Source organism: Pararge aegeria, chromosome 20 (genome assembly GCF_905163445.1).
Source record: "Pararge aegeria chromosome 20, ilParAegt1.1, whole genome shotgun sequence".
NCBI classification, from domain to species: domain Eukaryota; kingdom Metazoa; phylum Arthropoda; class Insecta; order Lepidoptera; family Nymphalidae; genus Pararge; species Pararge aegeria.
In genome coordinates this window covers 7,789,479-7,804,085 of record NC_053199.1, presented here as the reverse complement: position 1 = coordinate 7,804,085, position 14,607 = coordinate 7,789,479, and the positions used below count along the sequence as shown (strand labels likewise).

At 35.2% G+C, this 14,607-nt stretch overlaps 1 protein-coding gene across 1 annotated transcript in view; it reads right to left on the bottom strand.

The window, feature by feature from the left end:
- The window catches only part of LOC120632625 (A disintegrin and metalloproteinase with thrombospondin motifs 7-like), a 122,235-nt gene that overhangs the window by 28,408 nt on the left and 79,220 nt on the right, over positions 1-14,607 (bottom strand). The window contains exons 4-7 of the mRNA XM_039902569.1: positions 13,343-13,505; positions 3,054-3,683; positions 2,562-2,744; positions 1,861-2,111 (exon numbers count right to left, since the gene is read on the bottom strand). Coding sequence (XP_039758503.1) covers positions 1,861-2,111; positions 2,562-2,744; positions 3,054-3,683; positions 13,343-13,505 — 1,227 coding nt within the window. The remainder of the gene's footprint in view (positions 1-1,860; positions 2,112-2,561; positions 2,745-3,053; positions 3,684-13,342; positions 13,506-14,607) is intronic.

Sequence of the window (14,607 nt, the reverse complement as noted above, 5' to 3'; positions counted from 1 at the left end):
AAAGGAAAAAAAAATACTGTAGTAAAGTCAATCAGAGAAAATAAAGGTCGTAGCATTAAGAATATAATAATAATAATAATTATGAAATCATACTTTTTCCAACAAAAAAGTATCTAAGTACAATAGTTTTTTTTTTAAATAATTTTTTCCCGTATTTTTATGTGATGTACATTAAAAGTGTATTCATTCATCAGTACTCAGGTCTATGATTAAAGAAGGAACTAAGCGGCCTTCTTCAATTTATTCATATATATATGAATCTCTCTCGAAGAAGAACTAAGGGACGTCGGGATTCTCAAGGTGCTGGAAAGGTAACCAAAAGCAATACTTATTAGTAATATGAAGGTATTACTACGGTAGACCTTTGACTGGTTAATAGGTGAATAGACAACAAAAAACGATTAGCAAGCAGCACAAGACCTATTTAAAGGGCTTTTATAAATGATACATTAATTAATCCCGATATCATGCACCTACATAAATTTTATGCATTTCTCTTTACGCTATTTAAGCTGATCAAACGTTACAGACGATATTGTAAGATGAGATGCCAAAACTAGGCACCAGGTGATGAGGCTCGTAACAACTGAAAGTGTTCTATTTCGGCCCGAGTTACTCACCACCACTCTATTTACTCGCAACCAGACGCCCGTTCCTGCCATTGACCTTGTCTCGAGATTGCAAAAAATATTGCGAATATCAATTATAGTAGTATCTTTAGCTGCTTCCTTATCTATACTATATTCGTTAATGAAGGAAGCAAAGAACACCCAATAAAACCTCTACTAATATAATAAATGTGAGTCCAAAATTATCTTAAGAACAATATTTTAAAACATTTTTAAACCTCACTTCTGACCTATCGCGAAAAAAAATCGCGGGAAACCGTTCACTAGTGCAAGAATTTAAAGATAGTGCAAAAAAAATATATACTTATTTACAAACAATGACTTCAGCTTAATCTATTTCATTTGTTTGGTATTAAAATAAAGTGAGCGTCCACCCACTTATCGTTAAAGCTACTCGTAAGATTAATGCATCCTTCCTAAACATCGGTGTAGTTTGACAGTAATCGCTCTGTGGGTGCCGGACCTGATGGATAGAGTTGTAACCAGTAACCACTATGCCTTCAGTTAATGGAATCAACTACAAACTATCGTACGCAACCATTTGTTCTCTATTAGTTAGCTATACATCAGTTGGTTCATGTTTAAGTAAACGTTTGCCTGTTAAATATCTATACAAGTTTAGTTGTCAATGGCAATATTTATGATTCTATTAATAGTGATAAACATTTGGTGCTAAATAGCAACTGTAACTTCTTACAGGCTTTGTTAACTTGCATCATAAAATAATTAATTAAAATACGTTTTGAAAAATGTATAACTTATTGGGTAAGATTTTGATCTGACTTTTGGGGGCCGATTTCGATCGTACGCTTCTTTACTTATCAAAGTAACGTGCGTTTGTAATAATTAAATATCATCTGTTCAACGGTGAACGAAAACATTGTGATTAAACCAGCATTCCTGAGAATTCTTCATAACGTTCTCAAAGGCGTGTGAAGTCTACCAATCTGCACTTGACAACTTTTCCATTCTGAGAGCTGCATTTGAGGGCTGGTAATGGTTTGATAATTATGATGATGATTAAAATGGCTAAAAAAGTGGTTTGGTAGGCACTTAATAAAGTTTGTTATGTTTTAAAATTTTACTATTCATAACTAATATAATGTGATGACATGATTTAAGCGTAATGATTGATCATGATCTGTAAAAGGATATGGATCAATGACAAATAAAAAAAGCTAATGGAATTTATAAGTACTAGTACCTAGTAATAAAAAAAACAATATCATACCTACAAGGAGTGTCGTGTTGACTGCAGATATCTTGTCTTGTGACTAGAATTGCCACGTCGTGGTGGTGAGGATCGTTGTCATTTTGAGGGTTAAGTTGGTGCTGCCAGCGGCAGAACGATGCGAGAGTGTAATCTGCATTTGTTGTCACATCCAGATCAGGTGCTGCGCGCATTTCTTCCACCAGTACGATCTTCACCACGACAACCTTTATATAATTTCCTATCGAGGGATCCATGTAAAGTGATGATACCTAAACAAAATTAAAGTTATATAAACATACCTGCATTTAATATTAACCTAACCTAACCTATCTTTTTTTAGTACTGCGAGGATGCGGAGAACGGAGGCATAAAGAGGGCATTATAGAAGAGCGTCACAGCGATTTCATTGCATCGATTTCACAGCATGACATTTCGGACCTTTCCTCGATTTCCATTAGAATTTCCTGACAATTAAACTACCTCGATAGTTTACTCTTGCAAACGATAAAAATTGTTTAACAATTGATGCAGAAATCGGTGAACAAACCAAAAACCAGCCAAACACAGAATCTCGTCCTTTTTTGGAGTCAGCTAAAACTAGTTTATTTTTACTCACACTTTAAAGCTTAAAATTTAGTTGAGTACAAGATAAAGTTTACGATTACAAAATGATATATCAATGTTGACATGCGATATTAATATTTTGTGTCGATACCTACCATGTTCATAATCGTGAGTAGATAAGTTTCCAAGTTGCCTTGATTGTGGAAATCGGTCATAGACTTATCGGCGACAAGCAAGACTTCAACGTGTCGCGGCTTACTGACCGAACGTGTAGAACGTTTCGATGCATCATAGTAATGTCTGTTCAATTGCTTGTGTTGAGGAGGTCGGTTGTTTTTCTGAAAAAAAAAAATTATGTCACTTAATGATAAAATAGATGTTAGGGTTTTATCAATAACTTATTTTTTATTAAGAGGAGTATAAAAGAACATATTACGATTTATCAGGTATTGATGAATATTTTTTTCAATAGCTAGTTATGACTTGCGTAATAATTGGAAATAATTTTATACTAAAATGACGATGGAATTCCAAAGATTTCAAAAGTGGAATAAAAATTAGTATTTAGTAGAATTGTAGAGTAACACGAATGTGTTCAAAGATGGTCATCTTTCGCTAAATATTATCAAAAGAATGCTTTATTTTACCTTATTGTATCTATATTTTTTAGATTCTTCGGATTCATTCTTGAAATTTCTTACTTTCCATTGATACGGAGGTTGTTTGGTCGCGCAATTTTTCGATCTTCGGAGTCGCCTCCGCCTTGTTCTCATTCGTCTTGATCTCTGCTCATTGCTGAACTTGTGCTGAGTGTGGTTCTTTGCGCTTTGAATGTGTTCAAGCGATTTACTATTTTCCACAGACATACTTCTTGATGCTGATGCGGATACTGACGCAGACTGCAATCTTCTTCCTTCCATTCGTAACTTTTTTTGATGTCTCCTATAAGCAGCTGGATCTTTGCGCATTTCTTCTAATCGTCTCCGTCGGTCTTCTAAATATTTACGTCTTCGTCGATCTATAGCTTCTTTCTGGCTTCTTCTGTTATTTTGATTTGTTTTTCTTGCTGTTGTAGTTTTATCGTTATAATTTCTACTTAAATTTGTGTATGGTTTGGTCCTGCCATCTACCTCTCTTTTTCTTCTATGGAATGCCTTTACTTTATCAACGGCAGATCTCTTAAAAATAATATGTGGATGACCTGAAGATCCATCGGTGGGTATTTGATTTGAGGGCTCTATCCAATATTCTCCATGCTCCGTTCGTAGTAGCCCAGCCTATTAAAAGAAGTATTACTTTAATAAAAATATTAGAAAAGCATAAATTAAATATATTTTATTTAAATTTAAATTTCAGGATCCAAGTTTTACAAAAACACATAATATATTATTAAACGTAGTTATTTGTACATCAAAACGAACTAAACTTTTATAAATAATAACTAATGACATTATTTACCTAATTTATTTTTTATTTATAAATGATTGGGGGAGAGTTGTAGATAAGAAGGAAACCTATTGTAGTCCAATGAGACGCAACTATCCTTAAACATTTAGTATGAGTTTAGGTTATTATGTTGTGTTATATTAGTATTACCAATGAATGCGATAGTATTTTCAATTCAAAATCAAAAGTTTCTAACGTAGGTAACACTAAATAGTGAATCGTCTGTTAAGTGTCAGACCGGTTTCGTAGTCAGTGGGTCAACAGATCTCGCCTGTTTGCCTGTAACGTTAGATAAATTGATTGATAAAGAGGCCGACGCGGTTTTGCGCAAATCTAATAGAAACTATTTCATCCGGATGATAACTCGTAACTCGGTGATCGCATGATTGCCGTATGATTTATATTTGATAAACAGCAAATAGAAAACAAACTAGATAGTTACCTTTCAAAGATTGTAATCAGGAATTTAATATTATGAAAATAATATAGGCGTGCCTGTACATCTATACTAATATTATAAATGCGAAAGTATGTTTGTTTGTTTGTTTATTTTATTTGTTTTATAAGTTCAACCACTCAACAACTGCACTGATTCTGATGAAATTTGCCACATGACCATATCTATAGGAGACATTCCAAATAAACATTCCCGCGGCATTTAGACAAGTGGATACCTATGGATAGAGTAAAGTATTACGGCAATTTAAATGTGATAATGGCAGCCTTAAGCTATATTTTATCAAAAATTGTTGCTGGAAAAGTACCTAGGTCCTAGTCAAGATCATCTCAGTACTATTTATATCAGAATGCTGCCCGGTAATAATAGTCTTTTACTATCGTCAATCTCGTTATTATTTAACTTTCATTAATAGAATTCCAACAAGTAATACACATTTTAAAACACAACAACAAAATCAACGACATCCAAACAAGTAATACACATTTTAAAACACAACATCCAACATCCAGTGTGTGCTTAAAGTCTGTACCTATCGATGATGAATAAACGGAATTTTATTGAGTAACCAGTTTTAGGATTAGCGTGGCCATTCGTAAGTGAAATTGCATGTTGGAACAATCTAGTGCCCTCATCTACGTTGTTATTAAGTTGAGCGACCGGAGACCGTCCGGCTAGCCTGTATGTCGCCGGCCTTGCGTATGGAAGGCCGCGAAAGTCAATTACAAAGTAGGTGTTAGGTGTGTACCTAGTTCATTCAATGTTTTTTTTTTAATAGTATTGCCTAACTACCGCTTACAATCTACATTAGAATACGTATCAACTGTTCTATATTGATTTGAAATTGTGTTAGTTGGTTTGTTCCTTCACGAAGCAACAGAACGGATTGTATGATTTATGTGATTTTATGCATAGAAATAGGCTACTTTGTTACTTCGGACGAAGTTGTGAGGAATAATAAACGGAATACTTCTTATCACGATAAATCTACTAACATTAGGTACAAATCCGAACGTCAGTTTTGAGGCGAGACCAAATCGCGGCATCCAAACTGCGACCAAAGTGGCGTTCACGTTTGCGTCATACGTGCGACCAAACAAAAGACGTGTCTGTTGGAGCTATTTTTGTAGTTGCTCTTTGGAGCTATTATTGTCATTATTGTCATCAGAGTGTTATTATTGTCTAAAATTACAAATATACTAATTTTGAACACGAAAAACTGCCTTGAAATGATTAATCAACGTCGCGTCGTAGAAATTAATACAAAATAGACACATATTAAGATAAAGAACTTAATATAGATAGTATTGATTAAATTGGTAGCTTAGATAAACTAAAGTTGAGATCATAATGTTATGCTTTAGATTGTAATGTGTTCTTGTTCGCAAAAAAAATCCTACCTAACCTTTTGACGCGATAAAATTTATATAGTAGAATCTGTCCTAATCTAAGTTACCCAAACGGCGCATAATAAGTATGTTTTTTTTCCATATGGCATATTTCTTAAAATACATTTTTAATGTTGGTTTTATTTAAATTTTTCCAGACTACTTAACTATACTTTTCTAAGAAGCGATCACAAAAGTAATTATGACTAGTTCAAATAATTTACTGCCTCTTAAGTATTAAAAATATTCAGATGTAAGTAGGTATATTACTACTAGGAATATTTTAAAGAGCTTTTGCCATTTTTATTTTTACCTAATGTGGTTTATAAAATTAACTGTTTAATAGTGAAGTAGTTTGCATTTTCTTTGCTTACCGGGAGAGTTGATTGTTTATTTAATTGATTGAAGGAAAATAGTGGTCTTCTTAAGTTTTAATTATATTCGAAAATAACTGATTCTATTCCAGCAGTGATATTCCAATATAGATTGTAAATAAATAGCCTATAACGGTCTATTGATGTATTAAAGGCCTCTCCCAATGGGAAGGTTTGCTCATAATCACAACGCACACACAAACACAAGCACAACGCACACAAGGCACAGTATTGGCGATCGCAGTAAGTAGATGGTAGTAGTAGCACAGAGGACGCGGCTGCCCTAATAGCCCCTAAGTCGCATCGTATGCGAGAACCCACGAGAAGTGGAGGGGTGGTGACGACTGTATTCTGATCTGCCGGCACGGTATTGATTGTTATACACGATAGATGGCAAAGTGAATATGTATGTAAATAAATATATAACAACAATATACATATCGCCATCTAGCCCTTAAATAAGCGTAACTTGTGTTATGGGTACTAGGATAACTGATGAATATTTTTAATGAATAAAAAAACATAAATATATATTCATAGTCATCACACAAACATTTTTCAGTTGTGGGAATCGAACCCACAGCCTTGGACTCAGAAAGCAAATCGTTTCAAATCTAAAAGCCAAAAAGAAGAGGAATATATACAAAACGTTAAGCTAACTGTTAATTGAAAATATCATATTATATGAATGGCGCTCAAATACGGCGAATTTAGTACAGCAGTTTATATTAGAAGTGTTGATAATTGATATTAAACAAAAACAGTTGAGTGTCGCGGCCAAGTCCCGGTCAAGTGGTCTTTAAGTGAATGAGCACTGCGATACCGCCGGCACTTGTCTAGAGCGATACAAACCCGAAAAAACACGCGGAAATACCTATAGCATTGTAGAGTATCGTAGTCTTATAGTAGCCACACGAAGACCGTGCGGTAAGTGCTTGGTGATGCAGGTCTGTAGCAGGATGTCGTGAAATCTCGAAGCTACCACGTAAGGGTTTTTTTATATCACTACAAGTTAGCCCTTGACTGCAATCTCATCTTGTGGTAAGTTATGATGCAATCTAAGATAGTAGCGGGCTAACCTGTTTGGAAGTATGGTAGTCATACCCCTAATCGGTTTCTACGCAACATCGCACCGAAAAACTAACTCGCTTAGCGGCACGTCTTTGTCAGTAGCTAGCCACGGGTCCTGGGTATACAGTGTTGCGACGCTATAAATAAAACGCGGACAAATTTCTAAACTTCTATACTAATATTTTAAAGAGGAAATAGCATATATAATATTAATCCTTAAGGAGAGACCTCTCAAGAGTCTTTTAAGAAGTTTTTCTTGAAGTTCTCCTTCGAGTCGAGTCATTTCACCGTCGAGACAAATTTTTCATTTTCTCAGCGTTCTAATTGGTCGCATAGTTTAGGAGATAATAATAACATAAAATTAGGGGACTCACGAGAGGCGCTAACGTGAGTATCCGTTTGTTTTTGGTGTATATAACATAACGTTATGACTCAAAATTAACGCCATAACTTCTATGTACAAATTTTACATGTAATGTGCGAATCAAAAATGCCATCTTTGTGTTTGAGTTAAACTTTGACTTTAAACAGGAAGTAGAGTATAATAAAAGTGAAAACTGAATGTGGTTAGGATTTACCTTTTTATATTTTATGTCAAAATAAAATTCGTCGCAACTTGCTACTAATATTTTTAACTATTTATTTAAATATCTTATTAATAAATAGTCCATAAATAATTAAATTATTGCCAGTCAAGCTTGATAAATATAATTTAAATTCGAATATGTATCGTCAGACTGGATAATGATCAAGAATTTTCGGAGCCACGAAGTCTGCAGTTACGATTTAAATTTTCTATAAATGGTTGCTGTTTTCGGTAACCCTTTCTTTCCAGACATTTATGTTGTAACTGAGTATTCGTTATCTTCATATGGATCATGTGAACGGGTTTCGAACCTCTTATTACCATAAAGAACATTATACCACACGACGCAATTTGTTTTTTTTTTTCTTGCGAATAAAAGAGGTGCTTGGGCATCCGCGCCCGCGAAATCTTTGAATGAATGAATGAAATAATTAATATACTTTTATTGCACACCACAAAAAGTATATAAAAAAAAGAAAAAAGTATAACAAAACAAAGTATACAATTTGGCGGCCTTATCGCTTCATAGAGATTTCTTCCAGGAATCCAATGGCGAAGATAAAAATAAAACTTTGTATGGTATTTAAACTAATAAATCTGAGAATTTATTTTATTGTATGATTGCGCTAGTATTTGGAACTACCAGTTGGAATTAACAAATCTTTAGATTATTGGCTATTTAAACAAAGTAAACGTGCGGGAGAACGAGACGGCGCGAGCGGATGGGGTTATTTTGGATGAAAGTTTTTATGGTGTAGAACGTAGAAGGAATTGTATGCGGATTAAGTATGGAGGGTAGAGGTAAGGAGAGTCATCTTATATGGCAGAAAAGTTGAAAAAGTGTCCAGTGTATGCGCTAAATAACAGTTCAAAAATCCTCCACAATGGCGCTGGTGGATGCACAGGGTATGGTATGAATGTAGCAATCGTAGATGAATTGAAGTATGCCGAGTTAAAAAATTTAATGTCATTATCGACTAAAGTAGTTAATTATTGAGAATTTCAACAACTTACGTTGTACAAAATATTGTGGTAAATATAACCTTACTTCCTTGTATCTCCATACTTCCTTGTTTATTTTTCAAGCCTACTCTAACAAATGTGGCGCCATCCTAATTTAATACATTTTGACGACACTTTTTCATATACACAGATGACTCTCCTTACCTCTACCCTCCATAGGATTAAGTTAAGTTGCGGATAAAAGTCTTATTTTAATTGTCCAGGAACGTTATTCTGGTCCTTTTTCTCAGCAGTTGAGCCGAAAATAGGTAACACATAAACAAACAAACAAAAAACCAACTTTCGCATTTACAATAATTAGTATTGATTCAAAAATCTATCATGTCGGTGAGATCAAGTAAAATATTAGCTATGTGGATATCATTCATTAAGATTAATGTCGTTTGACTTCATTTTTTATGAGTTCGACATTTCTGTGGACTGTAGAGTGCTTAAATGGCCGTAATAAAACTTGTAACATAGAATTATGAAAACGAAAGCTGGCGAAATCAACAGACTATAGTAACAGCCCGTCAACTGTCAGTTTCATCAATCCTCGTTGATCGTATTTTTTACTGAAACTAGTCAAATCATTTACATAATTAATTTTAATTTTTAGTAATACAGACTATTTAAAATAATTGACCATAAATTAATTTCATGCTTCTTATTCTTTCATATACACTAAAACATGAATTATCTTTAAAAAAATATTTTCCAAATTTTCTTTTATGGCTTCAATTGATTCTAAAAATTTGCTACAAAGTGTGAAAATAGAAAACAGTCAGTTTCACTAAAAACTCTTGCGAAGAACCCCAGCATTTTTTGTGATGGTGCATTATTAAACATGCGGTAAAACATTCATGAATTATCATCGACAAATCTGGTGTTTTAATATTCGCCGATGTTTTCGGCGACACCTCATAATGCTTCGTCCCAATTGAAGAAAGTTTTAGTATAGGTTAACGATTTATTTATATTTCTTTGTTATTTATACTATGTACTGTTATTTTATTAATCGTATGTCCTTTGTAATATTTTCTGCGATTCAACTTTCGCAGATTTGTACGAAACCAGACCAATTCTTTGTTCATCAGTTTTGACTATTGGAAAAATCTTAAAAGTATCCTCGTTGTTACAAAAACAGCATCTCTAAGAAAACTATGTTATAGATCCCGCAAATATTTTACGCCAAAAAGCACCTTACTGAGTAGATGATATACGAACACAAAACTTCCAAAAAAAGTAGAGAGCAGATATCATAAACATTCTTATAATTTAGTGTGAGTGTGATTAATGGGTTAATTATATCCCTAAATAACATTCAAAATAAGTAGGTTTATCCTAATTATATGAACCCCGTGGGCGGCCAGACTATCTCGTAAATCAATTGAACGAGTTTATGTTGCATAACTTAGAATACAAACGGCGTATAAGTGTAAAATTTTCTTTTTGGCAGCAAATTAACACTATGCCACACATTATAATCACCTTAAGGAAGTATGGTGAGGTGATATTGTGGTAGAATAGGCGTTAAATCACATTAAGAAGGGTGAAACACCGATTGATCACCATTAAAATAAAGAAAAAGTATCTGATGTGAGAGTAAAATGAATGAAGATGGCTTGATAAGACCGGAAGAATCAAAATACCAAAGCAGACAAACGGTATCAATGACTACGGTAGCAAGGGAAGTAAAATTTCAAAGAAGACGGTAACGTCTTACGTCCGAAGTTATACAGACGTCAGTTTGTATATTATTAGTAACTCGGACCTTTATTTGAGAGTTGAAATATCCTTGTTCTACATTTCCCTGTAGATTTAGATTTATGGTTGACATCCTTAATGTTCGACAGGATTTGGGGTATTCAAAAATTTAGGTAGTTAGATAATAGGTAGGTACGTATTCTATCCTTAGTTTAAAAAATACCAATTTAACGCGGACGAATTCGCAGCCATAAGTTATCGTTTAATAATTATATAACCACTTAAAAAACTGGCAATTAAGTTTAATCTTGGCATATCAAAAGAAATTTGAATATTATTAATAGTTTCAACCCACAAGACCATAATCCTTCGTCATAAAAATAACAAAAAAACTTATTATGATTGCGTTTAACGCACGATTGCAAGGCATTCAAAAACGACCAAGACTTTAAGTATGTTACAGAATTCTATTATACGAAGGTTAAATTTGATAGGGTCGGAGATGAGGGTAAAAACAGCGGTTAATACCACGAATCAAAATAATATTATAAACGAGTAATTTCACAACGGTCGCTAACTATGGGCCTCATAAGAAGGCTCAGAGTCACTCAGTGGGCGATGGAGAGAGCTGTGTTAGGAGTATCTCTACGTATCTCTACGATCAATTCAGAAATGATGAGATCCGTAGAAGAACTAGAGTTACCGACATAGCTCAGTGAGTCGCGAAGCTGAAGTGGCAATCGGCGTGGCACATAGTTCGGAGAACTGATGGACCCCGCACCGGTAAACGCAGCGTAGGTCGCCCCCCAACAAGGTGGACAGATGACATCAGGCGAGTAGCTGGGAGCCGCTGGAGGCAAGCGGCCCAGGACCGTGTATTGTGGAACTCCCTACAAAAGACCTATGTCCAGCAGTAGACGTCAATTGGTTGAGATGATGATGATGATGATGATGAATTTCACAATAACTTTACACTTGGGTATAGATTTACGGATAGATGTATAATGCAGGTTGCTCAATTCAATCAATTTGAAGAATTTATATTGAGAGTTTAATTATTGCCGAAACAGTTTTCATCAAGATTCCTGACAAATATTGCTACAAGTATTCTTCAGTGCAAATGACTCATTACCCAAAATAAACCATTTTAACGTACTCATGAGTTGGTACCAAATTTTAATTAAAAATTCGCAATCAGGGAATAAAATCACATATTTCCGTGATCTGATAACAGCTTTATGCGAAGTAAAAAATTCATCGAGGAACTTATTATATAGCGTAAGCACATATTAAAAATAATAAAAAAGAACAAACGTTAAACATGTTATTAATGTTCTCTTAGCGGTTTATGTCAGAGGATACTAACAAATTAAATGTTATGCGTCGTTACTATTAACTAACGTAAAAGATAGGACAGTACCAATTTTGCTTTGGCCTTGTTCGGGAATAATATTTAAAATTAAAAGCTTATCCGTCTTATTTTATTTATAAATTGTAAAACTGTCAATATAAAAGTAACGATTCGAAGTTGTAGATATAAAATGTGATGCTTTTATTTTGTTTTCAGAATTCTACCTACACGGACCTCACGCACGAAGGCACTTGAGCAATACAACTGTGAGCCGGTTTAGAATTGCTGGTATTTTTGTACCAATTGGCATCTTTGCAAGATTAATGGAGAGGTATTCTGATTTTTCGATTACTGGGAATAATGCTTTGATATGCCACATATAGCCTGTATGAAATCAATTTGTTTTAACCCTTCCTACTTTTTGAACGTAGCGTTGGTTATCAACTTTTTTACATTTTTCGCTGCCGAGTATCATTAAAATTGATAGATCCTTTTCGTTGTTCAATTATTGGATTGCATTTAAATATTTATTTCATCTTTCTTTTTTCTTTTAATTTAACACCATATTTCTCAATCACTATAACAGTTGTGTAACTGGTGCAGTATTTGAGTTTTTTGCATCACGATGATGACGGATTTTCACTCCGCGGAGCAAAGACATGTAGTTTATTGAAAACCACAACAGAATAATAACCTTTTGTTTCAGAAATATAATTCTTATTTTCAAGACGCCCAGGTATGCCAAATATACTTTCGTTTGAACGATGGCCTGGGATTTATGGTAGTTTTTTTATTCCACTATAAGTTAGCCGTTGACTGCAATCTCACCTGGTGGTAATCGCACCGGAACACTAAATCGCTTAGCGGTACGTATTTTTTTTTTATCTTCTCTTTTTTTATCCGTTTTTGTCGGTAGAGTGGTAACTTGCCACGGCCAAAGCCTCCCACCAGACCAGAGGAAATTCAAAAATTTAAATTCCCATATTACCCCTGCCGGGAATCGAACCCGGGACCCTACTTAAATTTACAACGCTCACCGTTGCGCTAAGGTGGTTGTCGAATTCAATATCCACGCGGTACCGAAAACGGATGTTATTTTAGTTTTTTAACACAAGAGAAAATTTTCTGTTTAGTTAGTAGTATAATGATCATCTTCAGCTAATAATTTCCCAATGCTGGGCGCAGCAATCCTCTGCCTTAAGAAGAGATAGCATAATATCGCATGATAGCATATACCTACCAAGCTGCTCCAATGCGGATCAGGCTTAAATAACTGTAATCACCAGTTAGTAATAAAAGCCGGGAACAATGGCTTAACGTGCAGGTGAGGGAATGACACCACCAAGTTCCCAAGACCATCAATAGTTGTTTATTATTACTAATAAATCAACGTGTCAGTAAAATTATATTACATCTTAACTATTTTTAAGCCAACCCGCACTAAGAATCATGTTTGAGGCTGAGCTCTGTTCTGTGAGCGTACTCTCTCTAGTGATAGATGGTGCTTAGCAGTGAAACCTAAATGGGTTGAAAAATGCTGACATTCAAACTTACCAGGCCATTGCAGGCGGAGAGAGCGACCGCGGAGCTGGGCTGTCCCCTGACTGTACCAGTGTAGTGGCAAGCAGTGGCCGTTTCCTGCGGCCGATCACGCGTGCGCCCGCGCACGCTATGCCGCTCAATCACTAATGCTGGCGTGATGAATGTTACGGATGGCCTGGGAAAAGATGAACTTTATTAATAATTTTGTCAAAGTTGAACACTTTTTAGTTCTGTAATAATTGTCAGATAAACTAATGTTTGGTAAGAAGCCATTCGCTACAAACAGAGCGACAGCTTGCAGGGCATAGGCTGCCAGGCAAGGAGGCGGCATACAAAGTACCGCCCTGTTCCATATACCTGAGGCGTAGTTGTTAAGGTTCATGTGACTAGAATTACCCTCAGACAGGAACACAGTAGTGCTGCTCGACGGCAGAAATAAGCATGGCAGTAATTTTAAATACGCGAATCGAATTCTCCGAGCTGGGTGTCGCTGGTAACACGCGACAAAGGACCGCGGTTTTTGGAACTTCCTGCGAGACCACTAGGGACATCAATCAGTTGAGGTAGTGCTTTTTTTAAATATTAATAGCGGGCGAACGAGCAAGTTTATCACCTGATGTGATCACTTATCACCGATGCGTTGCCGGCTTTTAAGGAGTTTATTTATCCGCCCCTTGAATAGCCCTGGATTGTATTTTCTGATGGGAAATAGTTCCACAATTTGCAATTTGATGATGAATCAAAGTGGTGTTATTTTTGTGAAACTTTTACGGTTCGGGAAGAAGAAGGTAATTAATTAAAAGGAAGATTGTTGTCTTGTTGTGACTCACTTGCCCGTACCGCGTCTCAAAGAGCCAGACCTCGAATGATGACTTAGGTTAGTCATGTGGTTTAACGAGTGCTTTAAATTCAAGGTTCGGTTCAATTTTACGGTTTTACGAATACCTTACTGAAATAATATAAGTATTCAGATATAATGAATGTATGTAGATTGTAGTTTACTTATAAGAAACCAACCTTCTACAATTTAACAGAGCGACAGCTTGCAGGGCATAGGCTTCCAGGCAAGGAGGCGGCATACAAAGTGCCGCCCTGTTCCATATACCTGAGGCGTAGTTGTTAAGGTTCATGTGACTAGAATTACCCTCAGACAGGAACACAGTAGTGCTGCTCGGTAGAAATAAGCATGGCAGTATTTTTTTTTTTTTTTTTTTTTTTTTTATTTATCATCACAATATCACGGTTGGAAAGAAAGAAGAAGAGTAAATTAGAAAGAT